The 25,840-nt window shown below is 40.8% G+C and overlaps 1 protein-coding gene across 1 annotated transcript in view; it reads left to right on the top strand.

Annotated features, from left to right (window-relative positions):
• LOC307251034 (NACHT, LRR and PYD domains-containing protein 12-like) overlaps positions 1-25,840 on the top strand; it is a 52,943-nt gene that overhangs the window by 4,214 nt on the left and 22,889 nt on the right. Inside the window, exons 2-3 of the mRNA XM_080028337.1 lie at positions 23,082-23,231; positions 24,014-24,133. Of these exons, the coding sequence (XP_079884463.1) occupies positions 23,101-23,231; positions 24,014-24,133 (251 nt within the window). The 5' untranslated portion in view covers positions 23,082-23,100. The remainder of the gene's footprint in view (positions 1-23,081; positions 23,232-24,013; positions 24,134-25,840) is intronic.

The raw sequence follows: 25,840 nt of genomic DNA, 5'->3' as shown, positions 1-25,840 counted from the left end.
AGGGACTGTAAGTAGACCTGTCCCAGACGACCTAAGGGCTCTGGACGGTTCATAACTTATCAGCATATCAGTAATGTATTTTGGCCCTAAACCATTTAGTGCTTTATAAACCAACATCAAAATTTTGAAATCAATTCTTTGAGTGACTGGAAGCCAATGTAAAGACCTCAGAACTGGGGTAATGTGATCCACCTTTTTGGTCCTAGTGAGGACTCGAGCAGCAGCTTTCTGAATTAGCTGAAGCTGTCTGATTGATTTTTTTGGAAGGCCAGCAAGGACACTGTTACAGTAGTCAAGTCTACTAAAGATAAATGCATGGACAAGTTTTTCTAAATCTTGCTGAGACATAAGCCCTTTAATTCTTGATATGTTTTTTAGGTGGTAGTAGGCTGATTTATTGATTGATTTTATGTGTTTCCTGAAATTCAAGTCGGAGTCTACAACAACACCAAGATTTCTGGCTTGGGGTGTAGTTTCTAACATAATGGATGTAAGCTGTGCGCTGACTTTTAATTGTTCATCTTTGGCACCAAAGACAAAGACTTCAGTTTTATCGTTGTTTAATTGAAGGAAATTTTGGCACATCCAATCATTGATTTGTTCAATGCACTTACTCAGTGCCTGTATTGGACTGTAGTCTCCTGGTGATATGGTTATGTAAATTTGTGTGTCTGCATAATTATGGTAGCATAATTTGTTCTTATTCATAATCTGAGCTAGTGGGAGCATGTAGATGTTAAATAGAAGAGGGCCAAGAATGGAACCTTGGGGGACCCCGCATGTAATATTTGTCCGCTCAGATGTGAAATTGCCTATTGACACATAGTAGTCTCTATCCTTTTAGTAGGATTCAAACCAGCTTAGTACAGTTCCCGAAAGTCCAACCCAGTTTGCTAGTCGATCTAGTAATATGCTGTGGTCAACTGTGTCAAAAGCGGCACTGAGATCCAGTAAAACTAAGACAGAACTTTTGCCACTGTCTGTGTTTAAATGGATCTCATTGAGGACCTTAACCAGAGCAGTCTCAGTACTGTGGTGTTGTCGAAATCCTGACTGGAAGACATCAAAGCAGTTATTCATTGCTAAGTAGTTATTTAGCTGTTGATAAACAGCTTTTTCAATGATTTTACTTAAAAATGGTAGGTTAGATATGGGCCTATAATTTTTCATGAGTGATGTATCTAGATTGTTCTTTTTTAAGAGTGGCTTGATGACTGCTGTTTTCAGGGCCTGTGGGAATACACCTGTCTGAAGGGACATATTGACAATTTGTAGAACATCTGAGGCCATACAGCTAAAAACTGTTTTAAAGAAGCCTGTGGGCAGAATGTCAAGGCAACAGGATGAGGAGTTCAGGTGTTGTATAATGTCCTCCAGGTTTTTGTGGTTTATGAGATAAAATTCTGTCATTGCATTTGAATTGATTTTAAATGGGTACAGAGATAAAACATATCTTGAACCTGGTATTGATGCAGTGACAGCTTGTCTTATTTTATGAATTTTCTCAGTAAAGAAGGAGGCAAATTCATTGCAGGCCCTCGTGGAAAGATGCTCAGACGCTACTGACACAGGAGGGTTTGTTAGCCTGTCAACAGCAGCAAACAGGGCATGTGCATTGTTGCTGTTTTTGGTGATGATGTCAGAGAAGAAAGACTGTCTTGCATTTCTTAGTTCTAGGTTAAACGTGCGTAGTTTCTCTTTGAAGATGTTATAGTGAACATTTAGATTTGTTTTTCGCCACCTGCGTTCTGCTTTACGGCACTCTCTTTTTTCAATTCTGACCTGAGGGGTATTTCTCTAAGGGGACCTTTTTTTACCAGAGATGATTTTCACCTTGGTGGGTGCAATAGCATCGATAACGTTTGTAATTTTTGAGTTGAAGTTACATACAAGCTCATTAACTGAGATACAGGGGAGGAGCGGGGACAGAGAAAATGCCTGGATAAATTGTTCACTCGTGTTTTCAGTAATATACCGTTTTTTGATAACCTTTGTTTTTGCAGTTGTGTGCAAAGATATTGTACTCCCAAAAAACAAACATGAATGGTCGGAGAGACCCACATCAGACACTAAAAGGTTTGAAATGTCCAGGCCCTTTGAAATTAATAAGTCCAGGGTGTGACCTTTGTTATGTGTAGGCTGGTTTACGTGTTGAGAGAGTCCAACATTTTCCAGTGCATAGCATAGTTCTTTAGCACTTCTGTCCTCGGGTTTGTCCACATGTATATTAAAATCCCCAACAATCAATAAACAGTCAAACTCCATACAGATTACAGACAGTAGTCCAGTAAGGTCATCAAAAAAGTTTGCACAGTATTTAGGTGGCCTGTAGATATTAATAAAAATAGCTTGAGAGGCTGAATTTAACTTGAGAGCCACATATTCAAATGAAACAAAGTTTCCATAAAACATCTTTTTGCATGTTAAAGATTCATTAAATAAAAAAGCAACTCCACCACCTTTCCTATGAGCTCTGGCCTCACTCTCGAAAGTGTAGTTGGGGGGGGGGGGGTTGACTCGATAAGAACAGCTGAGCTGTTGTCTGGGTCCAACCAAGTTTCAGTTAAAAACATAAAATCAAGATTGTGCTTGGTAATAAAATCATTAATTAAAAATGTTTTACCTGACAAAGATATAAAAAATATAAAGGGGTTTATACTACACAGAAACCGGCATCATCATAAGCAGTGGCGTTTCTAGGTGTAAAAAAACAGGTGGGGCTCACACTAAAGAGGGTCGTCTGGGGGTCCCCCCCCCCCAGGAAAAATTAGAGCTTAAAAGACACTATTTCTCACATTCTGGCGATTTTATAAACACATAATTAGTTGTTCACATCTTGGCAAGACGTGGATAGTTGGCACAGCCTGACAGCCAATGAAATTGCAGCACTATCCCCTGCTGACTTACGGCCAAATCACTCAAAGTTTCCAGGTTCAAATCCCAGTTCAGACAAAAGATGAAGTTTAGAACTTCAGAATAAATAACTTAAATTCATTGTGTGGACATAAAACACTAAACCAAAACTACACTGGACATTTAAATGCAGAATTACATCAAGGCTATTTAACAATAATATTAAAAACCTTTGATATTATGTTTAACATGTTTAAAATGCATTTAATAATCAGTAAACATTATTTACTTGACACAGACATAAATGGATCAAATGTGTTGTTTATTAAAAAATCTTCACAACAATGACAGCTAGATTTCAACAAACAAATAGTCACACAATAAAAATACTTTTAATTAACTGCATCGAATCCTTCGACACATTATATGAAATACTCGCTGATACATTATTAAGAGGCTATAAAATAAAGAATCCAAATCAGGTTGAAATAAAGTAGCTGCACAGGAGTAATGATTCATAACATTAAAAAAGACAATTTTCAAATATAAGATCTTCTGTGTAAAGATTTAGCTTGTCCCAATACATGATGTCCTACTACATCCTGTAGTAAGTTTCAGTGTGCAAACCAGCAGCTTTATGGAGGTTCTTCTAACCTACATCCTCTACACAGCGGAAGTCACATCACATGGACTGAGCCTCCCAGTGAAAACCAACAGCAATTCGAGGGATATACAAGCAACAGAGTCAAGTCCAAGGCATGATGTTATAATGACATATAGAAGTATAAGTACTTCCCAATTGTAGCATACTGCATGCACACTATGTGCTCTTTATGGTCAGCTGCAGTATGTACAATAGAAAAAAAAAATGCATGGGATTTGGAAAGCAGGACATCTTCATGAGGTTGCACACAGGGATGGAGCCATCCAGAGAGCCAGGTATTCTCTACTCTTGTGAGCAGCACGGTCTGACATCACAGCCACAGGAAGGAAGTGGATGAGGGGGACAGCCGGGACAGAAGGCGGCAGACCTAGTCGGACAAGAATCAAGACACAGCAAATGTTTAAGATTGTGTATGTGACTTCATATCATGTCTTTGGCAACCAAATCAGAAACATGTAAATACTTACTTTGAACTCTCTTTGCTTATGGTGACAGCGGAGGTTCAGTGGTTGCTGCAGACGGCTCAGTAGAACAGACGTTCTGTATAGAATATTAAACATTTCATTATTTTTAACAGGAACATACAGCAAAAATATTAATTGACACTTTACACAGTTTATTCTCAAGCTAACATGCTTATAAGGAAGTTTCTTCTATGTGCTCTGACTCTGTGAAGTGCTCTTTGTTTAGAACCTACATCACACCATTATATACTGCTCAGTTGTGGTCTAACTGTGAAAAAAGAGTATGCAGAGGCTCAAGGTAGCATAATATGTTTTACGTGTCCCCTCTGAAAAGCTGCTATAAGGTTTAGACGGCATTGGTGCAATAGCCTGTTTATCCTAAAGGTCAATATGCAATTTTTATGTATTTCCTTTTGTATGCTATGTTTACTGTATGATGTGTTATATGGACCTGTCTGCAATAAAGCTTTATCATTATAAAGACAGTACATCAATATTTTTTAAATGTGAATACAGGTTAAATATCACACACCTGGAGCTGTGATGCCCGTCTGTGTGGACAGGAGAGCTTCTGTTTCCAGCAATAGAAACATCAGCTCTTGAGGAAGAGACAGGGGTCTTCACAGCTGGCAGAGAGTGTGCAGAAGGAGGGAAGAACAATTAGACATCAGTGAATGGGTTAGATTTAATCTGAATATGCTTTATCTTATCAATCATTTATATAATGGCAATACTGAACAAATGTTTTTGCTATTTTCCTGTAATGAAGAAAACAATTCAGCTTTTTAATATGTTACAGGCATTATTATGTATGTATATAAAAATAAATGAGGAAGGTTTAAATCTCCGCCCGGGAACTTTCACTGTCTGCATATTATCACTGTATCTGCCTAGATCTTAATTACATGTCTGCCTTTCTTTCTCCCCCATGACTTAAAGGCCTACTTCACCGGTTTGAATATGAAGGTGTATTGAATTCTGAGATCCTATGTAGTATAAATGTGCAAAAAAAATAAAAATCGGTTCATCCTAGCCTGAGAAAAGGCAGAAAGAGTGTTTTTTTTAACCCTATATTTCTCTTTCTCGTGACATCACAGAAAGAGAAATATAGGGTTAAAAAAAACTTACTTTGTAAATATTACTGTGATGTCTTTTACTGTGACATCACAGTAATATTTATTAGTATTAGTGAACTGAACCATATATGTCCTTTCCCCTGCCGGAGGGCCACCGACCGTTGAGGAAAAAATATCTCCGTCCACTATAACAGAGAAATACTACGAGCACGCGCATTCGCAGTTGTTCACGTGCAATACACATTGCATTGGGCAGGAGGGGCAAAAGGCGAACGAGCCCTAAAGGTGCGAACACACTAGGCACTTTACACGCGTACAGACGCGTATGAAATCCGCCCCTTTTCCATAGGGAACCATTGGTTTCTGCGCGTACATGGCGCGTAAATGCGTCACTCGCTCTAAAGCAACATTTTCACTCGCGCTAAAGCAACATGTTTACGCGCGTATATATTACGTGCGTATAGCTACGCAAGGAGTTCAAAAAATTGAACTTTTGTTGCTCCTACGCGAGACGATTAGCCGCGTTGGCCAATCAACGTTGAGCTTGACCCGCGACGTCACATACATTGGCAGGGTCGGAGAACAGTGTACTGTACACAGAGGCTGATGAGAGACACCGAGGAGAAAAATGTATTGCGGGCGGCCGGTGCTGTATGAAGCCGCTCGGGGATAGAACACGTGGGGAAAGTAAACCAGGAGAATGAACTTCCTGGTTAATTCAGTGAATATGTGCGGCTGTGCTTTAGCCGATAAAGTTAGCGCCGTATAGCATTAGTTAACTCACCCTGTTGTGTGCGGGCGGCTAGCGCCTCATATTATGAACCCAAACATGACGACTGTCCGCGGGACTTTCACGACAAGTAGAGCGAAGCACCGGTGTTGATCTACGCCAGCCACGGTCCCTTGTCACAGCCAGGTAGGGTAATTTTGGCTACTTGCCTTTATGTTGTGCCGCCGTGCACCGATGCTGCTGTAACTGTGTTTGTTATGTAGCTGCCGTGAATATGCAATGCTGTTTTAATGCTAGGCTATTTGTGCTGTTCAGTTTGTCTTTTGGCACAGTTGTTGGCCGTGTTGTTGTTGTTTTTGTGTGGACATGCACGCTGTTGTGTCGGGTCTGATCAGCCATGGTTGATAAGGGAAATACAATATCGGGAGGGAGACTAGGCACGTTACGCGTGTATAACCATTTTTGACACAAAATGATCAAGCAACATTTTAGCTGCGTTACGCACGTAAATCTTACGCGTGTAAAATGCCTAGTGTGTTCGCACCTTTAGCCCTTCGGCCCAAATCTGACTGGCTCACACGGCTGCCGTAGTCTTACTGCAGAGACCATGGACATGGATAGTGTTGCCACAGTTACTTTGAAAAAGTAATCAGATTACTGATTAGTCGTTACTCCTTAAAATAGTAACTTAGTTACTTTACTGATTACTTGATGTTAAAAGTAACTAAGTTAGATTACAATTACTTTAAACGTTACTTTATAGGTTTTGAAACCCATATATCTCAGTTTAAAACATGTACACATTAAGAATCATTGAAAATATATAAAATAAAGCTTGTAGGCTAGTAGCTGTTTTCAAAATAATAAAAATTATGGTTTAAAAAATGTAATAAAAAAAAACTTTTTTCCCCCCATGAAAATAAATGCAAAAACTTACTTTGTAAATATTACTGTGATGTCACAGTAAAAGACATCACAGTAATATTTACAAAGTAAGTTTTTTTTTAACCCTATATTTCTCTTTCTGTGATGTCACGAGAAAGAGAATTATAGGGTTAAAAAAACCACTCTTTCTGCCTTTTCTCAGGCTAGGATGAACCGATTTCAATTTTTATATATATTTCATATATTTCATGGGGGGGAAAACATTTGTGTTGCGCCACAGTTCAGCTTAAACTCGGCCGTAATGCTGCTGCACACACACACACTGCATGTCAGAGACGAAGGGCGCTACCAAAAAGACGAGAGGAGCGGTTGGAGCAGTTGGAGCGTTTAGAGACACATGCGCGCATATTTAATTACATTATATCGCAATCGCAGTCATTTGTGCAGTTATGTAAAATGTTTTACTAAGGAAAATGACAGAAAAAGTAACGCACAGTGACTTTGATGAGTAACTTTAATCTGATTACTGGTTTAGAGATAGTAACGCGTTAGATTACTCGTTACTGAAAAAAGAGGTCCGATGCCGGTAACGCATCCCAACGGCTGTTTTCCCAACGCTCTACCTGCTGTAGTTCCTCCCTCCGAACGACAGCTATGCACATTCATGTGAATTCAGTTACATTGACAGGAGACAAACACCATGTCCGATTCCGAGGTGATTAAACATTAGTAATGATAACTACATACGTACATATTGAGCATCTTCATTTTAATCACAGACAGACCATGTATGTTAGCTTAAAATCATTGTAAGTGTGCTGGTAGGCCTAACAAAAGTAGCTGTAACAGCCAGGCAAGATAGCAAACTAATTGTAACAGAGCGGAGAGGTGTGTGTGTATCTCGTACTATCTATGCTGCTGCTCTGACCGCAGCTGGGAGGGGTTGCTCGGGGCTGCTGCACGAGGAGCGGGCTGCGTGTCAGTGCTCCCGCTGCTCGTTGAGAAGAGGTGATACTTGCTTTGGCGAAAAAAGTCACCAATAACACCAGAAAAAAAAGCTAGATTTGTCGCTTGTCGCTGTTTTGAAAAAAAAGTCGCCAGGGGGACTGAAAAGTCACTAAATATAGCGACAAAATCGCTTTGAGTTGGCAACACTGAGCACAGGACTAGGGCTATACAGGGCCAGCGGACATCCTGCTGCTAGCGGCAGGCAGCCGAGGGGCAGAGGAAGGGGACGAGGTCGCGGTCGGAGAGGTCTTGATGTGATAGGGCAAGAAGACATGGCCGGTGTACTTTTTTTCAAGCTCTCTCCGTCTCCCTTTCAGCAGTTAACTTTTCAACATTCGTCTTTCCTCGTTTTTTTGCTGTCTTAGCGGTGTTAGTTGTTGGTATCCTGGGAATGGTAAATTGAGGGTTCGTTTGTGAAGACATTGCTACTCGCTGTCCGCCGTAGTAGCCTAGTACCAAACAGTAGGCTAGTGTCAGACTGCTAGGGTCGTGAACGCTCACGCAACTGACGCATCAACGTCGTTGCCAAGGTCCCACAGCCAATAAGAACGGAGAATCTGACCTCGCTCTGATTGGTCAAAATTAACACGAGCGGTGGCAATTTTGGGGGGCAGCACACAGAGGCAGGGGGGAGCAAAGTGATAAAAATATATTTTCAGACCACTTCACCTACATATAGCTGAATGGCTATTATGACAGTTTTGCCAAATATTACAGTAAAAAAACTCTCAACTGCAGCTTTAAGTTTGGTCTTAAACATATTTTAATGTAATATTCAGTGTTGGGAACGTTACTTTAAAAAAGTAATTAGTTATAGTTACTTACTACTTTTTCCAAAAAGTAACTGAGTTAGTAACTGAATTATTTTATAATAGAAGTAACTAGTTACCAGGGAAAGTAACTATTTGCGTTAGCCTACTGTAAAAAAAAAAAAAAGTTGTATGTCAACAAATTTTGATTTTTCTGAGCAGTTTTCACAAGTCGAAATGAGTAGAACAGACAGGTAGGCCTACTTGTAGGCTACATAACCTTCAATATTTATTGCACATCAACAGACAGCAAGAGGTTTATCCTGCACTGCAAGTAGGCCTAGCCTATTTCGTTCTCAACAAAAGTAGTAGAGGAAACTGCTGAATGTACCGTGCTGATCTGCTATCACTGAAGGCCAAAAACGTCAGACTATGAAGCATGAGACGATGAGAGGAGGAGTAAGGATTTATCCTATGTTTATTTCCTTCTTTAACATGCACAGCAGCATACAGATCCCAGGAAAATAACAGTAGCAATATTCGGCTAATGATGACACGCTAAACAGCTGTTGCAACCGGCGAATCGCGGCTGTTTAATAACGTGCATAAATTATAATTTATAGAGATCGGGAAACTCCATGCACTTACTCACAAGGGCGATGCAAACAAACTCAGGGAGAGCACGTTTCAACCGTGGATTGATAGGTGGTTACTGCGGCAACGCACACGCACTCACACAACAGAGAGAGAAAGAAAAAGAAACTTCACTAAGCAGGCGCTCCGGCTGACTGACGTGACGGCGCTAATTGACAGTTATAATGTCATCCACACTGAATAAAACACATCTTAAAACAGTATAAGAAATAACAATCGCTTGTCTTGTTGTTAACCCACCGGTCTCCTTTCTAGCAGTTTGTGTAGTAGGCTATGGAGCCAAGGGTGCTTTCGGATTACACAGTTTATTCAATCAATTCATAGTAACGCACCGCATTTAACGTTCAGTAACGATAACGGCGTTGTAACGACGGAAAAAGTAATTAGTTAGATTACGCCGTTACTGAAAAAAGAACGGCGTTACCTAACGCCGTTATTTTAAACGGCGTTATTCCCAACACTGGTAATATTACATAACATATGTTTTATTTTAATGTCATACACATTGTAGAAAAGCCATCATGCCAAGGAAATACACCAGGAAGACGACCTGGGGCAACACCTTCTCATCTTTCCCTGTAACCTTCAGGACTGGAATGTAGTGTAGGCCTAGTTGTATGGTTGATGTTATAATCCAGTTGGGTCTTCTCCTGTGTTCTGAGTCCCAGGCTGTTCTCGCTGGTTCTACATTTCCTATGCTTTGACCCCCAGACACAAGCTGGCTCTAAGGGTCCTGTGTTCTGACCCCCAGACTGTGTTCTATCTTTCATTTGAATCTTATTAAAACCTTTTGAATTATACTATGTTGTATTTGATTTTGTTCAGAGTTACTTTCAAGTGTTTAGAAAATTTGCTTAAGGCGAGACACCCCAGGTGAATAGGGATTTTTTTTTAACTTATAGATATCATCATGAAACTTTGCCAGTTGATTACTGACACAAACACAATCATTTTTTGTATTACATGTTTTTCTTTAATATTTTATTAAATATGCAAATATGGCAATATTTAACCAATTATGCGTAAATTTGGGTCATTTTTCGAGAAAGATTTTGAGATGTTGGATAAAGCCAGAGTTAAAATCTCTATTTTATTTTAACCACATATTAGTTTCTAAAGTTTTTACACAACAGATTTTGGATACAGCCTTTTTTCATTTAATAAATCAAAAAAGACTATGTACATGTCTTAGAAATGCATTTTCGGCATGTTTTTAGGAGGAAAATGTATCATAAATCAGACAATTAACAATATATTAACAAATCCTTCTGTAAAAACCTTTAAAATAGTGCTATGAATGATCATAGAAAGTTTGGTTGATGTCAGTGGTCTAGAAGTTGAGATATCTTTCGCAGAGTATTGGAAAAAGCTCATTTTGAGAAAACGGCCGTTAAAGATAAAAACGTGAATTCTGCTGATAATAGCTAGAGTAATTTATTGAATTAGGCCCTACACCCTTCAATGCCATATAGGCCTACCACTGCTTAACATATATAAACCATAGCATAGTAACATTTACATCCACATGCTAATTTAAACGTGGTTAATTCATTATTAGCCACTGTCTGTCAACCTGCTCCTGTCGGCACAGACGCTCTCTCTCCCCACCATCTCCCCTCTGATCGTCTGACAGTCTGTGTCTCTCCGACGTGATCGGCGTGATTTACATGTCTTTAACACTTCTCCCCTTCAAATGGCGATCATGTAATGTCCGTAGCCAATTGATTAAGTGTTTTTTTTGTCTTGGTTTGGCATATTTTCGACGTTTTCCCCATTTTATTTTGTGATTTTCGAGCTACCCGGGGCTAGCATCACGTGATGCATTTTAGCGAATCACATCGTCAGAAATGTGCATTAGCCAATGAGGTCGCTTTCCTAGCATTGAATCCCTCCTCACACTTTCACGATTGGTTACTGATACAAAGGAAATGACCATATTTGGATCAGATAACGTTGTTCTTGAGATTCAGAGCTTTCCAACAGTACCATGGTTATTATGATTCATACAGCGGTCGCGGTGCTGTATGTTACGTTAGAATGCTCACTTTTGACGAATTTAGGAGCAAAATACAGACGCAAGCAGTCAAAGTTTAGTAAAATAAACACCTAAAACGTATATTTTGGACATTTTATCCATACTAGTATGAAAGAAGACATGTTATGGAAGCTAAATAGACACAAATCTCAAAATTGACCAGTGCTTAAAAAAACGATGTTTTTGCCTGCCGTGTCTCGCCTTAATTGACCAAACCCCATCATTCTTTTACTAGTCCGACATTAGTTCTGGAATGTGTGGCTAGCTTTCAGGATTCTAACTGTTACAATATGTGTTGTTATGGTAGTTTTAGAGTGGAAAAAGTAAGTGGATCAGTTTACCCCCTTGATTTTTCTGGTCTGTCTCAGTTTACCCCACAGCTGGGGTAAAGTGAGCCACATGACAACTTTTTTTAAAACAATCATATTTTCACTGCCCTTTGTCTTCTGCTAATGCCCATTTCTAGGAAACATCCTGAATTAATGGGAAATGTGTAAATTTGAGTGATAAATCATTTTAGCTCGCTTAAAGGGGAGCAAATGTAAAAAGTGGCTCAGATTACCCCATTCTCCCCTATATATATATTATTATTTTATTTTTATTTTTTTTCTTGTGAGAGTAGGTGGGGCTTTGCCCCACGTGCCCCTAATGACCAGTCGTCACTTATCATAAGGATGAAGGGGTTCTGATGAAGTAAAACGCTGAACACGGTGGTATTTATTGAATATTGTTCTTTATTTAGAAGTAATCCCAAGTAGTCTTGAGGGTAAATCTTGGGCTTTTAACCGCAGAGGCTGGGGTTCGCATATCTTGCAGGAACCGTGGTGAGAGGAGAGACTTCTTTATGAAGAAATAATGTACAATTAGAGCATCGTGTTACAAGTTGGTTAATACGGGTTTAATAGGACATAACTAATAAACTTTGGATACTAGCTTTTCATTATAGATCAGACTTTTCCGGTCTAGATCGCTTCAGCATTAAGGCAAAGAAGAGGAACTTCTCGGTAGTAGAAATTAGGCTGTGTTTGGAAAGCCATACTAACGTCCTACTCATACTCATTTTGACTTCAATTTGAGTATGTGAGTTTGGGTATGCGAGAAATTCCCGGATGAGTAGGCTACTAACTTCCGGGAAGATTTTGGGTATGGATCAATTGGATACTTTTCCTACTCTACCACAATGCACTGGGTCAATTCTACCCGCACAGGAAAATGAAATATTTTCGAGCAAGACATTGTTTGGGGTCCGCGATCTGACAACTGTACGTGCAGTCATTCATAAACTCTTACAATAGATAAGAGATGAAGATAAATACCTAACAACATTAGAGTTACTAAGTGAAATGAGATATGCCAGTCTGATAGTGGAGAGAGATCAGAACTGAGCGCTGAGTTCCACACACCACGGCTCGTCCAGCTCAACTGACAGACAGCTGAGTGCTGTCTGATGAGCCGGACAGAGAGCGTCGGAGGGATCCTCCGCTTCAAAACATAAACGTGTGAAAAAATGAATGAGTAATCAATTAGAGCTTACCTAAAAATAAGTGTGCCATGTTACTTATTGTATTTAGGATTTAAGCTCATTTTGACGCTGTTTTGACCGTCTGACTTAAAGCTGGGGTGAAGGATTTGGGGAGAAAATGGCAGTTGGGATAGAGATTCGAATTCAAATACCTCAACCGCTCCACTTGTTCTCTTTGGTCCCTCCCCTATGGTCCCTCCCTGACACGCTCTACACAAACAAAGTTGTGCCAAAGTGAATGGACAGTCCCAACAGCCAATAAGAACAGAGAATCGGAGCCTCGCTCTGATTGGTCAAAGTGTACAGCTCATGTTAACTTTGACCGATCAGAAATCATATACCCCAACTTTAAAAAATCACCACTAAAAAGCGTGTTGCTGCTCTGAAATGCAACCAACTGGAGGTGCGGGCATAATATAAGTGGTAGAGGAGAAAAAGACGCACCAACTGATAATGGTTCCTGTGAAAGAAATATGCCTACACGTCTGCAGAGATTTGAATGATTAGAATGTATTGGCCCTTTTAAGCCCTGTTCAGACCAAAGATTCGCCTTGCAACGAGACGCAACTGCAACTGCTCGCAACCACTCGCAACGAGCTGGCCTGGACGTTCTAAAACTGGACCTTGCGATTAGACATGTTGAATCTTCCGCGACTCCTTGCAACGGCTTGCAACGAGCAGTTCACACTGCTGCAATTTCTCCCCCGCGACGTTCTAATGGCTTCACTCATACCTCTCCGACAGATCTCACTTCATCTCCCTCCACAACCACACATCTGCCACAGTAACCGTCACACAAGGTCCCCTCCTCTTCATAATTTACCTCCTCCCCCTTGGTCAGTTACTTCTCCATTTCTCCATGGACTTCCATTGTTATGTTGACGACACCCAGATTTACCTCAGCACCAAATCCCCCCACAACCCCCCCATCTCCCACATTTGATTTGATTTGATTTTATTAGGATCCCCATTAGCTGATGCAGAAACATCAGCTACTCTTCCTGGGGTCCACACAAGACATATACAAAAAAAGAAAAACATATAAAAAAAATATATATATATATAAATAAATAAAAAACAAAAATAAATAAATGTATACAAAGAAAAACAATCACAAAACATATAGGAACGAAACCATTAATACACAAAAAAACAAAAAACAAAAAGCATTTAAAAAAAAATATAAAAAAATAGCAGGTCTCTAATCTCTGATGCGGACAGCAATTAGGTGTTGTTTCACATGTTTTTTGAACCCATTTTTATTCTGATTTTTAGAGATATGCCCTGGGAGGGAGTTCCATTCAACCATAGCTCTATACAACACTGTACGTTGTTTTGAATTTGTTTTGGCTTGTGGAATAGTGTAGTTTCCACTGGTGGCATGTCTAGTGGGGTATGTGTGTGCATTAGAACTGAGTGTGAGTTGCCTATACAAACAATCAGGGGTTTTAAGTACATTGATATTTTTCACAAATGAGAGAAGGGAAGCTTTTACCCTCTCATCTACTTTTAGCCAGAGGAGTTGGTCATGCATGACGTTTATTTTAGCTCTCATTGTGCACTGAAGGGCAAGGCGAGCTGCTCTGTTCTGAGCCCGTTGTAGCTTCCCTAGATTAGTTTGTGTGGTACCTGACCAGACCACCGGGCAGTAATCTAAGTGTGATAACACTAAGGTTTGCAGGACCTGTTTGGTCAGATATGGTGTTAAAAAAGAAGAGCATCTCTTGACAACAGATATGTTTCTCCCCATTTTTTGCACCATTAAATCTATATGTCTTGACCATGTCAGTTTACTATCTAAAGTTACACCAAGAAGCTTTGTTTCTTGTACTTGCTCAATATCAGCATTGTTCATTACCAGATTCAGCTGAGGTTGAGAGATTAGTGAGTGTTTTGATCCAAATACAATGCTCTTAGTCTTGGATATGTTCAGAACAAGTTTATTATCAGTGATCCAGTTAAATACTGTCTGCAACTCTTTGTTGAGAGCTGAGGTAATTTCTTTAACTGTTCGAGCAGACGTGTAGATTGTCGAATCATCTGCGTACATAGACACACAGGCCTCCTTACAAGCAAGTGGGAGATCATTTGTGAAAATCGAGAAGAGCAGTGGTCCAAGTGAAGAACCCTGCGGAATCCCACACTGTATCTGTCTTGTATTTGAGAGGCTTCCGTTAAAGGAAACCCTCTGTGTTCTGTTAGTTAGGTAGCTTTCTATCCATGCTGAGGCAGATTGAGTAAAGCCATAACACTTAAGTTTACTTAAAAGTAAGTTATGATCAATGACATCAAAGGCAGCACTGAAGTCTAACAGGACTGCTCCTACAATATTCTGTTGATCGATGTCTTTTAGCCAATCATCCGTCATTTGAGTGAGCGCTGTGCAGGTTGAGTGTCCTTCCCTATAAGCGTGCTGATAGTTGCTTGTCAAGTTGTTCATAGAGAAATAATTTTGTATCTGGCCAAATACAATTTTCTCCAACAGTTTGCTTATAACAGGTAACAGGCTGATTGGTCTGCTGTTAGAGCCAGTAAAGGCAGCACGAGCATTTTTAGGTAAAGGTATTACCTTAGCCTCTTTCCAGGTTTGTGGGCACATATTGCTGTCTAGACTGATATTGAAGATGTGGCATATGGGAGTGGCAATCTGATCTGCTACCATCTTCAACAACTTTCCATCCAGGTTGTCAATACCAGGTGGTTTCTCAATATTGATAGATAATAATAGTTGTTCTACTTCCTCTATAGCCACTTTACAGAATTCAAAAGAACAGTTCTTATCTTTCATTATTTTGTCTTTTATACATGAATACGAATACAATGGTTCAGAGTGCGGTGTTGGCATTTCCTGCCTGAGTTTGCAAACTTTGTCCATAAAATGATCGTTAAAGTAATTTGCAATATCTTTAGGTTTAGTTATAAAGGACCCTTCCACTTCTATGAAAGATGGAGTGGAGTTACCCTTTCTACCCATGATATTATTTAAAGTGCTCCATAGCTTTTTTTTGTCATGTTTTATATCATTAATCCTTGATTCAAAATACAACTTCTTTTTCTTTTTGTTCAGTTTAGTGACATAGTTCCTCAGTTTACAGTATATTTGCCAATCCGATGTGCAGCTAGACCCGTTTGCCACTGCCTTTGCCTCACCTCTTTGAACCATGCATTCTTTTAATTCATCATCAACCCAAGGAGCCCTATTGGCTCTCACAGTCAGTTTCCTGACAGGTGCATGCTTATCCATGATTGGAACCAACAGTTCAGTAAATGCTTTAAGTGCAGTATCTGGGTCTCTTTGTTTACTTACATTAGACCAACAGATATTTCTAACTTCCTCTACATAGGAATCATGACAGAAACCTTTGTACGATCTTTTATGTACAATTTTTGGTCCAGCTTTTGGAACTTTAGTCGTCCTGGATATGCCCACTAAGTTGTGATCACTGAAGCCAATTGGAACAGATACAGCTTTAGAGCAGAGTTCAGCAGCATTGGTGTAAATGTGATCAATGCATGTGGATGATACAGTTCCTGTTTTGGTAGTATACACCCTGGTAGGTTGGTTAATAAGCTGAACCAGGTTACAGGCACTGTTTATAGTAAGCATCTTATTTTTCAGAGGACAACTTGGTGCAAGAAAATTTATATTTAGGTCTCCCAGGACATATATTTCTCTATTTTCATCGCATGCTCGCTCAAACATTTCACACAAATTATCAAGATACTGACTGTTAGAGCTTGGTGGTCTATAACAGCAGCCCAGCAGTAAAGGTTTAAGGTGGGGTAGGTGAACCTGTAACCATAACATTTCAACATCACATGACATTAAATCCCCTCTGAACTTAACAGGGATATGACTCTGAATGTACATTGCAACTCCTCCCCCATAGACGTCCCTGTCCTTTCTGTAAATGCTATATCCCTCTATCGCCACTGTAGCATCATCAAATGTATTGTCTAAATGAGTTTCAGAAATGGCTAGTATATGAATTTTGTTAGACGTTAACAAGTCATCTATATCCTGAACTTTATTTCTTAGGCTACATACATTAACATGAGCTATTTTCAGCCCTTTCTTGGGAAGTGTCAACATCAGCATAGTGTAAGAAAGTCAACATTCAGTCCAGTGTGTGTGTGTGCATGTGCTTGCCTGTAGTTATGAGGATATTTCTAATCCCTTTGCTTTTGTAAAGGGGGGGTGGACAATAAGCTTGTCATGTCGGATGTAGGCTATGTCGCCTCGTTCTCTGGCAGCTTTCATGGCTGGAATGAGTTCCTTGCGCTTTTGCCTGACAGCCTCAGTGTAGTCCTCATTCACATAGATGTTGGTGCCTTTCAGATCCTTAGCCTTTCCTAGAACAGCCATTTTATCTTTGTATCTGAGGAATTTGATCATGATAGGCCTCGGTCTTTTTCCAGAATATCCGGATGGATTGCCAATCCTATGTGCACGTTCAATCACCATCTGACTACTGTCAAGGTGAAGTTTTTCATTGATCACACACCTGACGTTGTCCTCAGTCTCCCTCCAGCTTTCATTCTGGGCCTCAGGAATGCCGGCCATGACAAGGTTGTTCCTTCTTGTTTGACCCTCCAAGTAGTCCGCTTTCTCAGTCATCTCTTCCAATTTGCAATGCATTGCTTTGGTTTCAGCACAAGCAATTGTTCTCTCTGACTCAAGATTCTCATTTTTCTTTTTTAGATCATCAATATCCTTCTGGGAGAATTGCAGGCTGCTTCTCAGCTCCTGTGACTCCCTGGTCAATTTGTCAATCCGAGTGTTCACATTTTTCACAAATAATTCCACAACAGTCTTAAAGTTACTTTCTTGCTGCTGCAGAAGTTGCATGAACAGATCCCTTTGTTGACTCATTAGATCTCGTACCTGTGAGAGCGACACCAACTCCTCTCCATTACTTTGGTTGCTGCTTTGGTCCTTCTTGGGTGGCATGGTGTGCTGAGGTTCTCTGCTAGGAAATCCCCAGGCTTCAGCAGACAAAGCAGGCCGAGATAGTATCCACCAAAAATCTCAAAGTGTGAAGATCATCCGCTGCTTTTCACTTGGCTTCTGATAAAATATAGAGTCTTAGACTTGATATTTTAAAGAATTGAATCAGTAATCACTATTTCAGTCCAGATATAGAGGGTTAATGTCCAACAGTGAGAAGAGCAAGTTATGAAGGCTCTAGGTTTACCAGCTTTTATGTGAACACCGGAGAAGTGTGAAGACAGTTGTAGCTTGAGCGCCAATAATCTAAATTGCTTGGGAACAGACTTGGATAGAGCTACAGTGCAGTTGAGATGATCTTTAACATAAGCGAATAACTGGTCATGGACACGAGCTAGCTTGTCATGCTCTGATGCTCCTCGTATATAGTCTGCAGGTTGGCACATTGAATCCTGCCTGTCCTCACTCACACTCTGGATGAAAAATAACTTCCTCAAACTCAACAGCAACAAAACTGAACTCCTCCTTATCGGCTCCAAATCCACCCTCACAACTGCCGGCCCCAGATAACAGCTCAGACCATGAGAGATATCAGGGCAGAGAGGAGGAGGCTCCACCCATCCCCGTCACCCCGGGACCCCTCAGGTCATCACTAAGCCGACCTCTCTCTCCTACTTTCTCTCCTACAACCACCCTTTCTTCATCCTCTCTTGAGCCGGAGTTCATGGAAATCGTATGTACTCCCCGCCCCCGTCAATCCACTCCCCCTCAACTCGTCAATCTTAGCCACAGCGCCCGGCTCGTCACCCCTCCACGCACACCCCCTCTGATACGTCATCATCATCAGGCTCGGGAGACTTTGAATAGCCGTGTGTCTGAATCGTGCTGTGTAGAGAAACTCGCCTTGCCTTGCCTTGATGATGTCAGCACGTGTTGATACGAACCGGGCCGCGGCTACACAGTTATCGCCTTCGACTCACAGGATAAGCCGAGGCCCTGTTTCTCAAAGTGTATCTCAAGAAACAGGAAACTCTTAAATCCTGTAAATGTATCAAATCTGATAAGCATTCCTCTTCAGCCACAGTGTGCTGAAATAAATCGGGCTGACAATGCTTCGAACACACTAAATTTAGCTTTATTAAACATCAGATCCTTGGCAGGTAAAACATTTTTAATTAATGATCTTATTACTAGACACAATCTTAATTTTATGTTTTTAACTGAAACTTGGTTAGACCAAGATAACAGCTCAGCTGTTCTCATAGAGTCCGCCCCCCCAAATTACAATTTTGTGAGTGAATCCAGAGTGCATAAAAAAGGAGGGGGGGTTGCTATTTTGTTTAATGAATCTCTACAATGCAAAAAGATGTTTTATGGAAATTTTGATTCGTTTGAGTATGTGGCTCTCCAGTTAAATTCAGCCTCTAGAGCTATTTACATCAATATCTATAGAGCTCTGAAATACTGCACAAGCTTTTTTGATGATTTTGCTGAGCTGCTATCTGTAATCTGTATTGAATTTGACTGTTTATTAATTGTGGGAGACTTAAATATTCATATTGACAAACCCGAGGACAGATGTGCGAAAGAACTGTGCTGTGTCCTTGAAAACTTTGGATTACAACAGCATGTGGACCAGCCCACACATAACAAAGGACACACTTTGAATCTTATCATTTCCAGGGGCATGAATATCTCAAAAGTGGGGGTGACAGATATGGGTCTCTCAGACCACTACTGTGTATTTTTTGAGAGTACAACTTCTGTCCACACAACGGATCAATCAAAAGTAATCAAAAAACGGTATATTACAGAAAATACCAGTGAAACATTTATTCAAGCCTTTTCTTCAATACCCCCTGCCCCCTGTAACTCAGTTAATGAGCTTTTAGACAACTTTAACGACAAAATTACAAGCGTTATAGATGCTATTGCACCCACTAAAATAAAGGTTGTCTCTTGTAAGAAAAGATCTCCCTGGAGAAATGCCCCGCAGGTCAGACTAGAAAAAAAGAGTGCCGTAAAGCAGAACGCAGGTGGCGAAAAACTAATCTCCAGGTTCATTATGACATCTTCAAAGATAAACTTTGCACTTATAACTCAGAGCTGAAAAGCGCAAGGCAGTCTTTCTTTTCTGACATCATTACCAAAAACAACAACAATGCACGTGCCCTATTTGCTACTGTCGACAGGTTAACAAACCCTCCTGTGCCAGTAGCATCTGAACATCTTTCTACAAGAGCCTGCAATGAATTTGCCTACATTTTCACAGACAAAATTCAGAAAAAATTAGACAAGCGGTCACCGCATCAATACCAAGTTCAACATATGTGTTTTCCCTGTGCCCACTTAAAATCAATGCAAATATAATTACAGAATTTTATCTGATCAACCACAAAAACCTGGAGGACATTATACAACATCTGAACTCCTCTTCCTGTTGCCTTGACATTCTTCCCACAGGCTTCTTTAAAACCGTTTTTAGCTGTATGGCCTCAGATGTTTTACAAATTGTAAACATGTCCCTTCGCACCAGTGTATTCTCACAGGCCCTGAAAACAGCAGTCATTAAGCCACTCCTAAAAAAGAACAATTTAGATAAATCACTCATGAACAATTATAGGCCCATATCTAACCTTCCATTTCTAAGCAAAATCATTGAAAAAGTTGTTTATCAACAGCTAAATAACTACTTAGCAATGAATAACTGCTTTGATGGTTTTCGACAACACCACAGCACTGAGACCGCTCTGGTTAAGGTCCTCAAAGACATCCACTTAAACACAGACAGTGGCAAAAGTTCTGTCTTAGTTTTACTGGATCTCAGTGCTGCTTTCGACACAGTTGACCACAACATATTACTAGATCGCCTTGCAAACTGGGTTGGACTTTCTGGAACTGTGCTAAGCTGGTTTGAATCCTACTTAAAAGACAGAGAATACTATGTGTCAATAGGCAATTTCACATCAGAGCGAACAAATATTGAATGTGGGGTTCCCCAAGGTTCCATTCTTGGGCCTCTTCTGTTTAACATCTACATGCTCCCACTAGCTCAGATTATGAATAAGAACAAATTATGCTACCACAATTATGCAGACGACACACAAATTTACATAACCATATCACCAGGTGACTATAGTCCAATTCAAACACTAAGTAAGTGCATTGAACAAATCAATGATTGGATGTGCCAACATTTTCTTCAATTAAACAACGACAAAACTGAAGTAATTGTCTTTGGTGCCAAAGATGAACAATTAAAAGTCAGTGCAGAGCTTAAATCTGTTATGCTAGAAACCACACACCAAGCCAGAAATCTTGGTGTTGTCATAGACTCAGGCTTGAATTTCAAAAAACACATTAAATCAATTAATAAATCAGCCTATTACCACCTTAAAAACATATCAAGAATTAAAGAGCTTATGTCTCAGCAAGATTTAGAAAAACTTGTCCATGCATTTATCTTTAGTAGACTTGACTACTGTAACAGTGTCCTTGCTGGCCTTCCAAAAAAATCTATCAGACAGCTTCAGCTAATTCAGAACGCTGCTGCTCGAGTCCTCACTAGGACCAAAAAAGTGGATCACATTACCCCAGTTCTGAGGTCCTTACACTGGCTTCCTGTCACTCAAAGAATTGATTTCAAAATACTGATGTTGGTTTATAAAGCCCTAAATGGTCTAGGGCCAAAATATATTACCGATCTGCTGATACGTTATGAGCCGTCCAGAGCCCTTAGGTCGTCTGGGACAGGTCTACTTACAGTCCCTAGAGTTAGGACTAAACAAGGAGAAGCAGCTTTTAGTTTTTATGCACCAAATCTCTGGAACAAACTCCCAGAGAACTTGAGGTCTGCTGCAACTCTCAGCTCTTTTAAATCAAGTCTGAAGACTTTTCTGTTTCCATTTTAACCTGTAATTTTCAAATGTTATTAATTCGCTTTTAAATGTTTTATTCATTCACTTTTCTAATGTGTATTGTGTATTTTAATCTTGCCCCTGTAAAGCACTTTGAATGGCCTTGTGTCTGAATTGTGCTATATAAATAAACTTGCCTTGCCTTGCCTATCAATAAAGCATAAAAAATGCTAAAAAAATATCTTAAAAAAAAAAAAAGGTTTATAAACTAAAAATAACACATTTTGCGTTTTACTGTATAACAGCATGCGCTTGGCATGAGTGGTCTTCCCGGCCGTCAGCTGCACAAGCCAACCCGGCAACGATCAGCAGTGAGAGCGCCCACCGTCCTGCTCCACCAGCAGATGGGAAAAACAAGCCGAAGCGTGCCGGTTATTGGTGGGAATAAATCGCTTGCTTAAGCGATCAATGACAGGAGGAACTAACATCTCAAAAGTGCATCAAATAAATAAAATGTTAAGCTGAATGTTGTGCCGTGTACTTTTATCATAAAGAGCTGCGTAGGCCTACTACTTGCATAGCCTAAATATTTAATACTTAGGCTAACATTTTCAGTGTCCCCCCAGCTGCTCCAAGTCGGAGATAACTGCCCTAAAGGCCAGGACACACCGGTCAGACTACCGACCGTCGCCCGAAAATGGAGTCTGCCGATTCAGGCAGCTCCAGTCTGCCCGTCACGGCCAAAGAAGTGCCAAGAACACACCGAGCCGACTACTGACTTTCCGTACGCTCTGCGCTTGCGTGGGACGTAATGTCTCCATAACAGCAGGCGGCGCTAATCTGTATTGTGGCCCGAAAAAATACGGAAGCCGGAAATGATGGGACAGCTCTCTAGACCATAAACATAGATATAAATACGTATTTATATCTTTGGACTTATATCTATGGACCATAAAGAGCACCATTTTTAGCAGAGAGTGTCGAGCATGGTGTTGAGCAGACAAGAAGGGTTGATGCATGTAAGTACTCGCTGAACGAAACAAACAAACACATTAAAACAATGGCTAGCGATGCGATACTGTTGTCAGCTGTTTCTGCTACCCGCCTCACTTCCGGGCTTCCCTGATTCGCTAGCCCTTCACCAATCAAATTGCTCCGACTGAAAGACTGCCCGACGCCGAACACACCAAACAGATTCGTGTCCCCGCCCCCTCCAGACTCTCCGACCATGTCCGATGGCTGATTATCGGGCCGGTGTGTCCTGGCCTTAAGTGGCCCGTGTGTGCACTATTGAATCAGCGGTCCTTCTCAGTTGCACACCATAAGCTGCACATTTTTATGTGATTAATATCTTTATTTCGGTCTGAGCAAAAACTGCATTTGTATTATCTTCTAATAATTGTCCAACAAAGTCATCGGCTACCTGGCACAGCCTGCACTGCGAGTCCATGCTGTTTACAAACTTAGCTTACGAGCTTAGGATCTGTGGGATTTGAGCGTATCCTACGCTCACGTCCATATTGATAAATGCCGAGGTTTGCGTGGAAATGTGCGTACACCCACTTTTCTGGTCAACACACGGTTGATAAATGAGGCCCAGTCTTTACTTTACGGTTTTTACTGTTTTACACCTTAGACTGGCAGAAGTCTAGAAGATGAGTGTTAATGTGGAGGAAGAGGAGGACAGAGCTGAGTCTGTATTCTCCAGCTGTCTGTCTATGAAGAGTGACCTGTCCAAAGAAGAACCTCTATTTTTCAGTCATGAACCTGGACCCTTAGACACAAAGTAAGTGATCTGATAGCCTACTAAGGGGGTATTCTCGCCTGCCTTCTTTAGTTCATTCTCTCCTTCTGTCTCTGTCTCTCTCTCCCTCTCTTTCTATTTCTCTATGACACACACTCTGTCTTGCCTGACATGATTTGGTTTTCTCTTTGTGCTAACTTCTTTACTTCTTCCCCGTCCAAGAATTTCTGTCCAATGAATGAATGTCCTAAGCACACATGTTGCTTTGTGTACAATTTCAGGTTCACTTAGCCTACATAAAGGGCGGTATGCAAGCGAACCGCACCAGACAAAAAATATATATCAGCATTGTATTTGGTTCAGACCAAAGCAAGTGAACCTGGTAAATACACTCTAACACACTCAGTTGGTAAGGTTTTATTTGGGCGGGCCACCATGTGGTAATCCAAAAAGGAGAACATTCTGCATTCATAATCTTGATCCACTTTCTCAGTTCATACTCAGCCTTTCCTCTACCCAGAAACGGAGAGGAAGTGACATGGCAACTTAATTTGAGTCAGCCTTCATTCTCCTTATCCTCTCCATATTCTGAGCATAAACAATATGTGCATGTTTTCAGTACTATATTCCTTAAAAATCTCATGTACATTTATTTTTAATTGTTATTTCATTCACTGAGGATGCCACAAACTTTTAAAGTTTAAACCTCATTATTATTCACAGCAACAGTAGTTTGTGTATTTAGAGCTTCCTGAACACTTTTGTCCTGACAGAATAAATCAAAGATTCCCTTGTAACTAATACAAATATCTCGGTGTTTGCAGATTTCAGTACCAGAGACGGAGATCAGAGTCTGCAGTCTCCAGTTGTTTGTCGTTGAAGAGTGACCAGTCCAAAGGCTCTATTCCGTTCTTCAGTAATGAACCTGGACCCTCAGACACACAGTAAGAGACTGTTTTACTGTAACGTAACCTGATGGAAGATGATGTATTGACATCAATAAAATAAAGAATGGCACAAGAAAGCACTGATAAGGTATTTCGCTGGAGATAGGCGGTCCCAATTTTAACCAACAGAAGGTCATCCCTATGCAAGCGAGCATGGCCCGACAGAGAAGCTGGCTGTCTGTAAATCTTTGTTCATCTTTGACGGCCTGGATGAAAGCAGACTTTCACTGGATTTCCATAACACAGAGGTTGTGTCTGATGCCACACAGAAGTCATCCGTCAATGTGCTGCCGACCAACCTCATCAAGGGGAATCTGCTTCCCTCAGCTGTCATCTGGATAACTTCCAGACCTGCAGCAGCCAATCAGATCCCTCGTACGTTTGTTGGCAGGTTAACAGAAGTACAAGGCTTCACTGACACCCAGAAGGAAGAGTACTTCAGGAGGAGAGTAAGCGATGAAGAGCTGTCCACCAGAATCATCTCACACATCAAGGCATCCAGGAGCCTCCAGATCATGTGCCTTATTCCAGTTTTCTGCTGGATCACTGCTACAGTTCTGGAGCACATGTTGACTACAGACCAGAGGGGAGAGCTGCCCAAGACCCTGACTGACATGTACGCACACTTCCTGCTGGTTCAGACACAGAGGAAGAAGCGGAAGTATGATAAGGGACATGAGATGAGTCCACAGGAGCTGACGGAGGCTGACAGGGAAGTTCTTCTGAAGCTTGGGAGGCTGGCGTTTGAACATCTGGAGAAAGGAAACATTTTCTACCAAGAAGACCTGGAGCGGTGTGGTCTGGATGTCACAGAGGCCTTGGTGTACTCAGGAGTATGTACGGAGATATTCAAAAGAGAGTGTGTGATCTTCCAGAAAACAGTCTACTGCTTTGTTCATCTGAGCATTCAGGAGTTTCTGGCTGCAGTCTACATGTTCCACTGTTACACCAACAGCAAAACAGCGGTACTGAAGGGTTTCCTGGGAAAGAAATGTGTAAATTCGTCCCTGGATGTCTTCCTCAGTTGTGTCATGATGAAATCCTTGAGGAGTAAAAATGGCCACCTGGACCTGTTTGTTCGGTTCCTTCATAGCCTCTCTGTGGAGTCCAACCAGAGACTCTTAGTAAAACCAACAAAAGTCCAGAAATCATCCAGAGAGCCATCAGCAACCTGAAGGAAATGAACACTTATGAGATCTCTCCTGAAAGAAGCATCAACATCTTCCACTGTTTGATGGAGATGGACGACCATTCAGTTCATCAGGAGATCCAGGAGTTCCTGAAGTCAGAGAACAGGGGCCGTATTCACAAAACATTTTATCTTAGCACTAAGAGTACTCCTAGGGAGCACTAAAAGTTCTTAGTTAGGAGTAATTTCTTAAAACCTATTCACAAAGCTGATAAGACCAACTTTTACTAAGGAATGGGAGGGTCTCCTTAGCTAAGACTAGAGGGTGTGGTTGACCCTGTTGCTATGGATGACGTCATGTTCATACCTTCAATGCCCACAGTGATTGGCTGAGAGGGAATGAGAGCTAAGAGTGAGTTTATGATAGAACCACTGTGGGAGATATCCATATCGTGTCGCTGTATTAAAGTAAAGAGTTTTTACATACAATTAATGACAAGTGACACTGATTTAACATGAAACCAAGATACTGCAGGGTTTCCCACACATTCGTTCACAATTAGCCTAAGATAGCG

Source organism: Ammodytes marinus (genome assembly GCF_949987685.1).
Source record: "Ammodytes marinus genome assembly, chromosome: 5".
NCBI classification, from domain to species: Eukaryota; Metazoa; Chordata; class Actinopteri; order Uranoscopiformes; family Ammodytidae; genus Ammodytes; species Ammodytes marinus.
The sequence above is the reverse complement of the archived record's forward strand: the minus strand, read 5'-3'. Positions and strand labels throughout refer to the sequence as shown.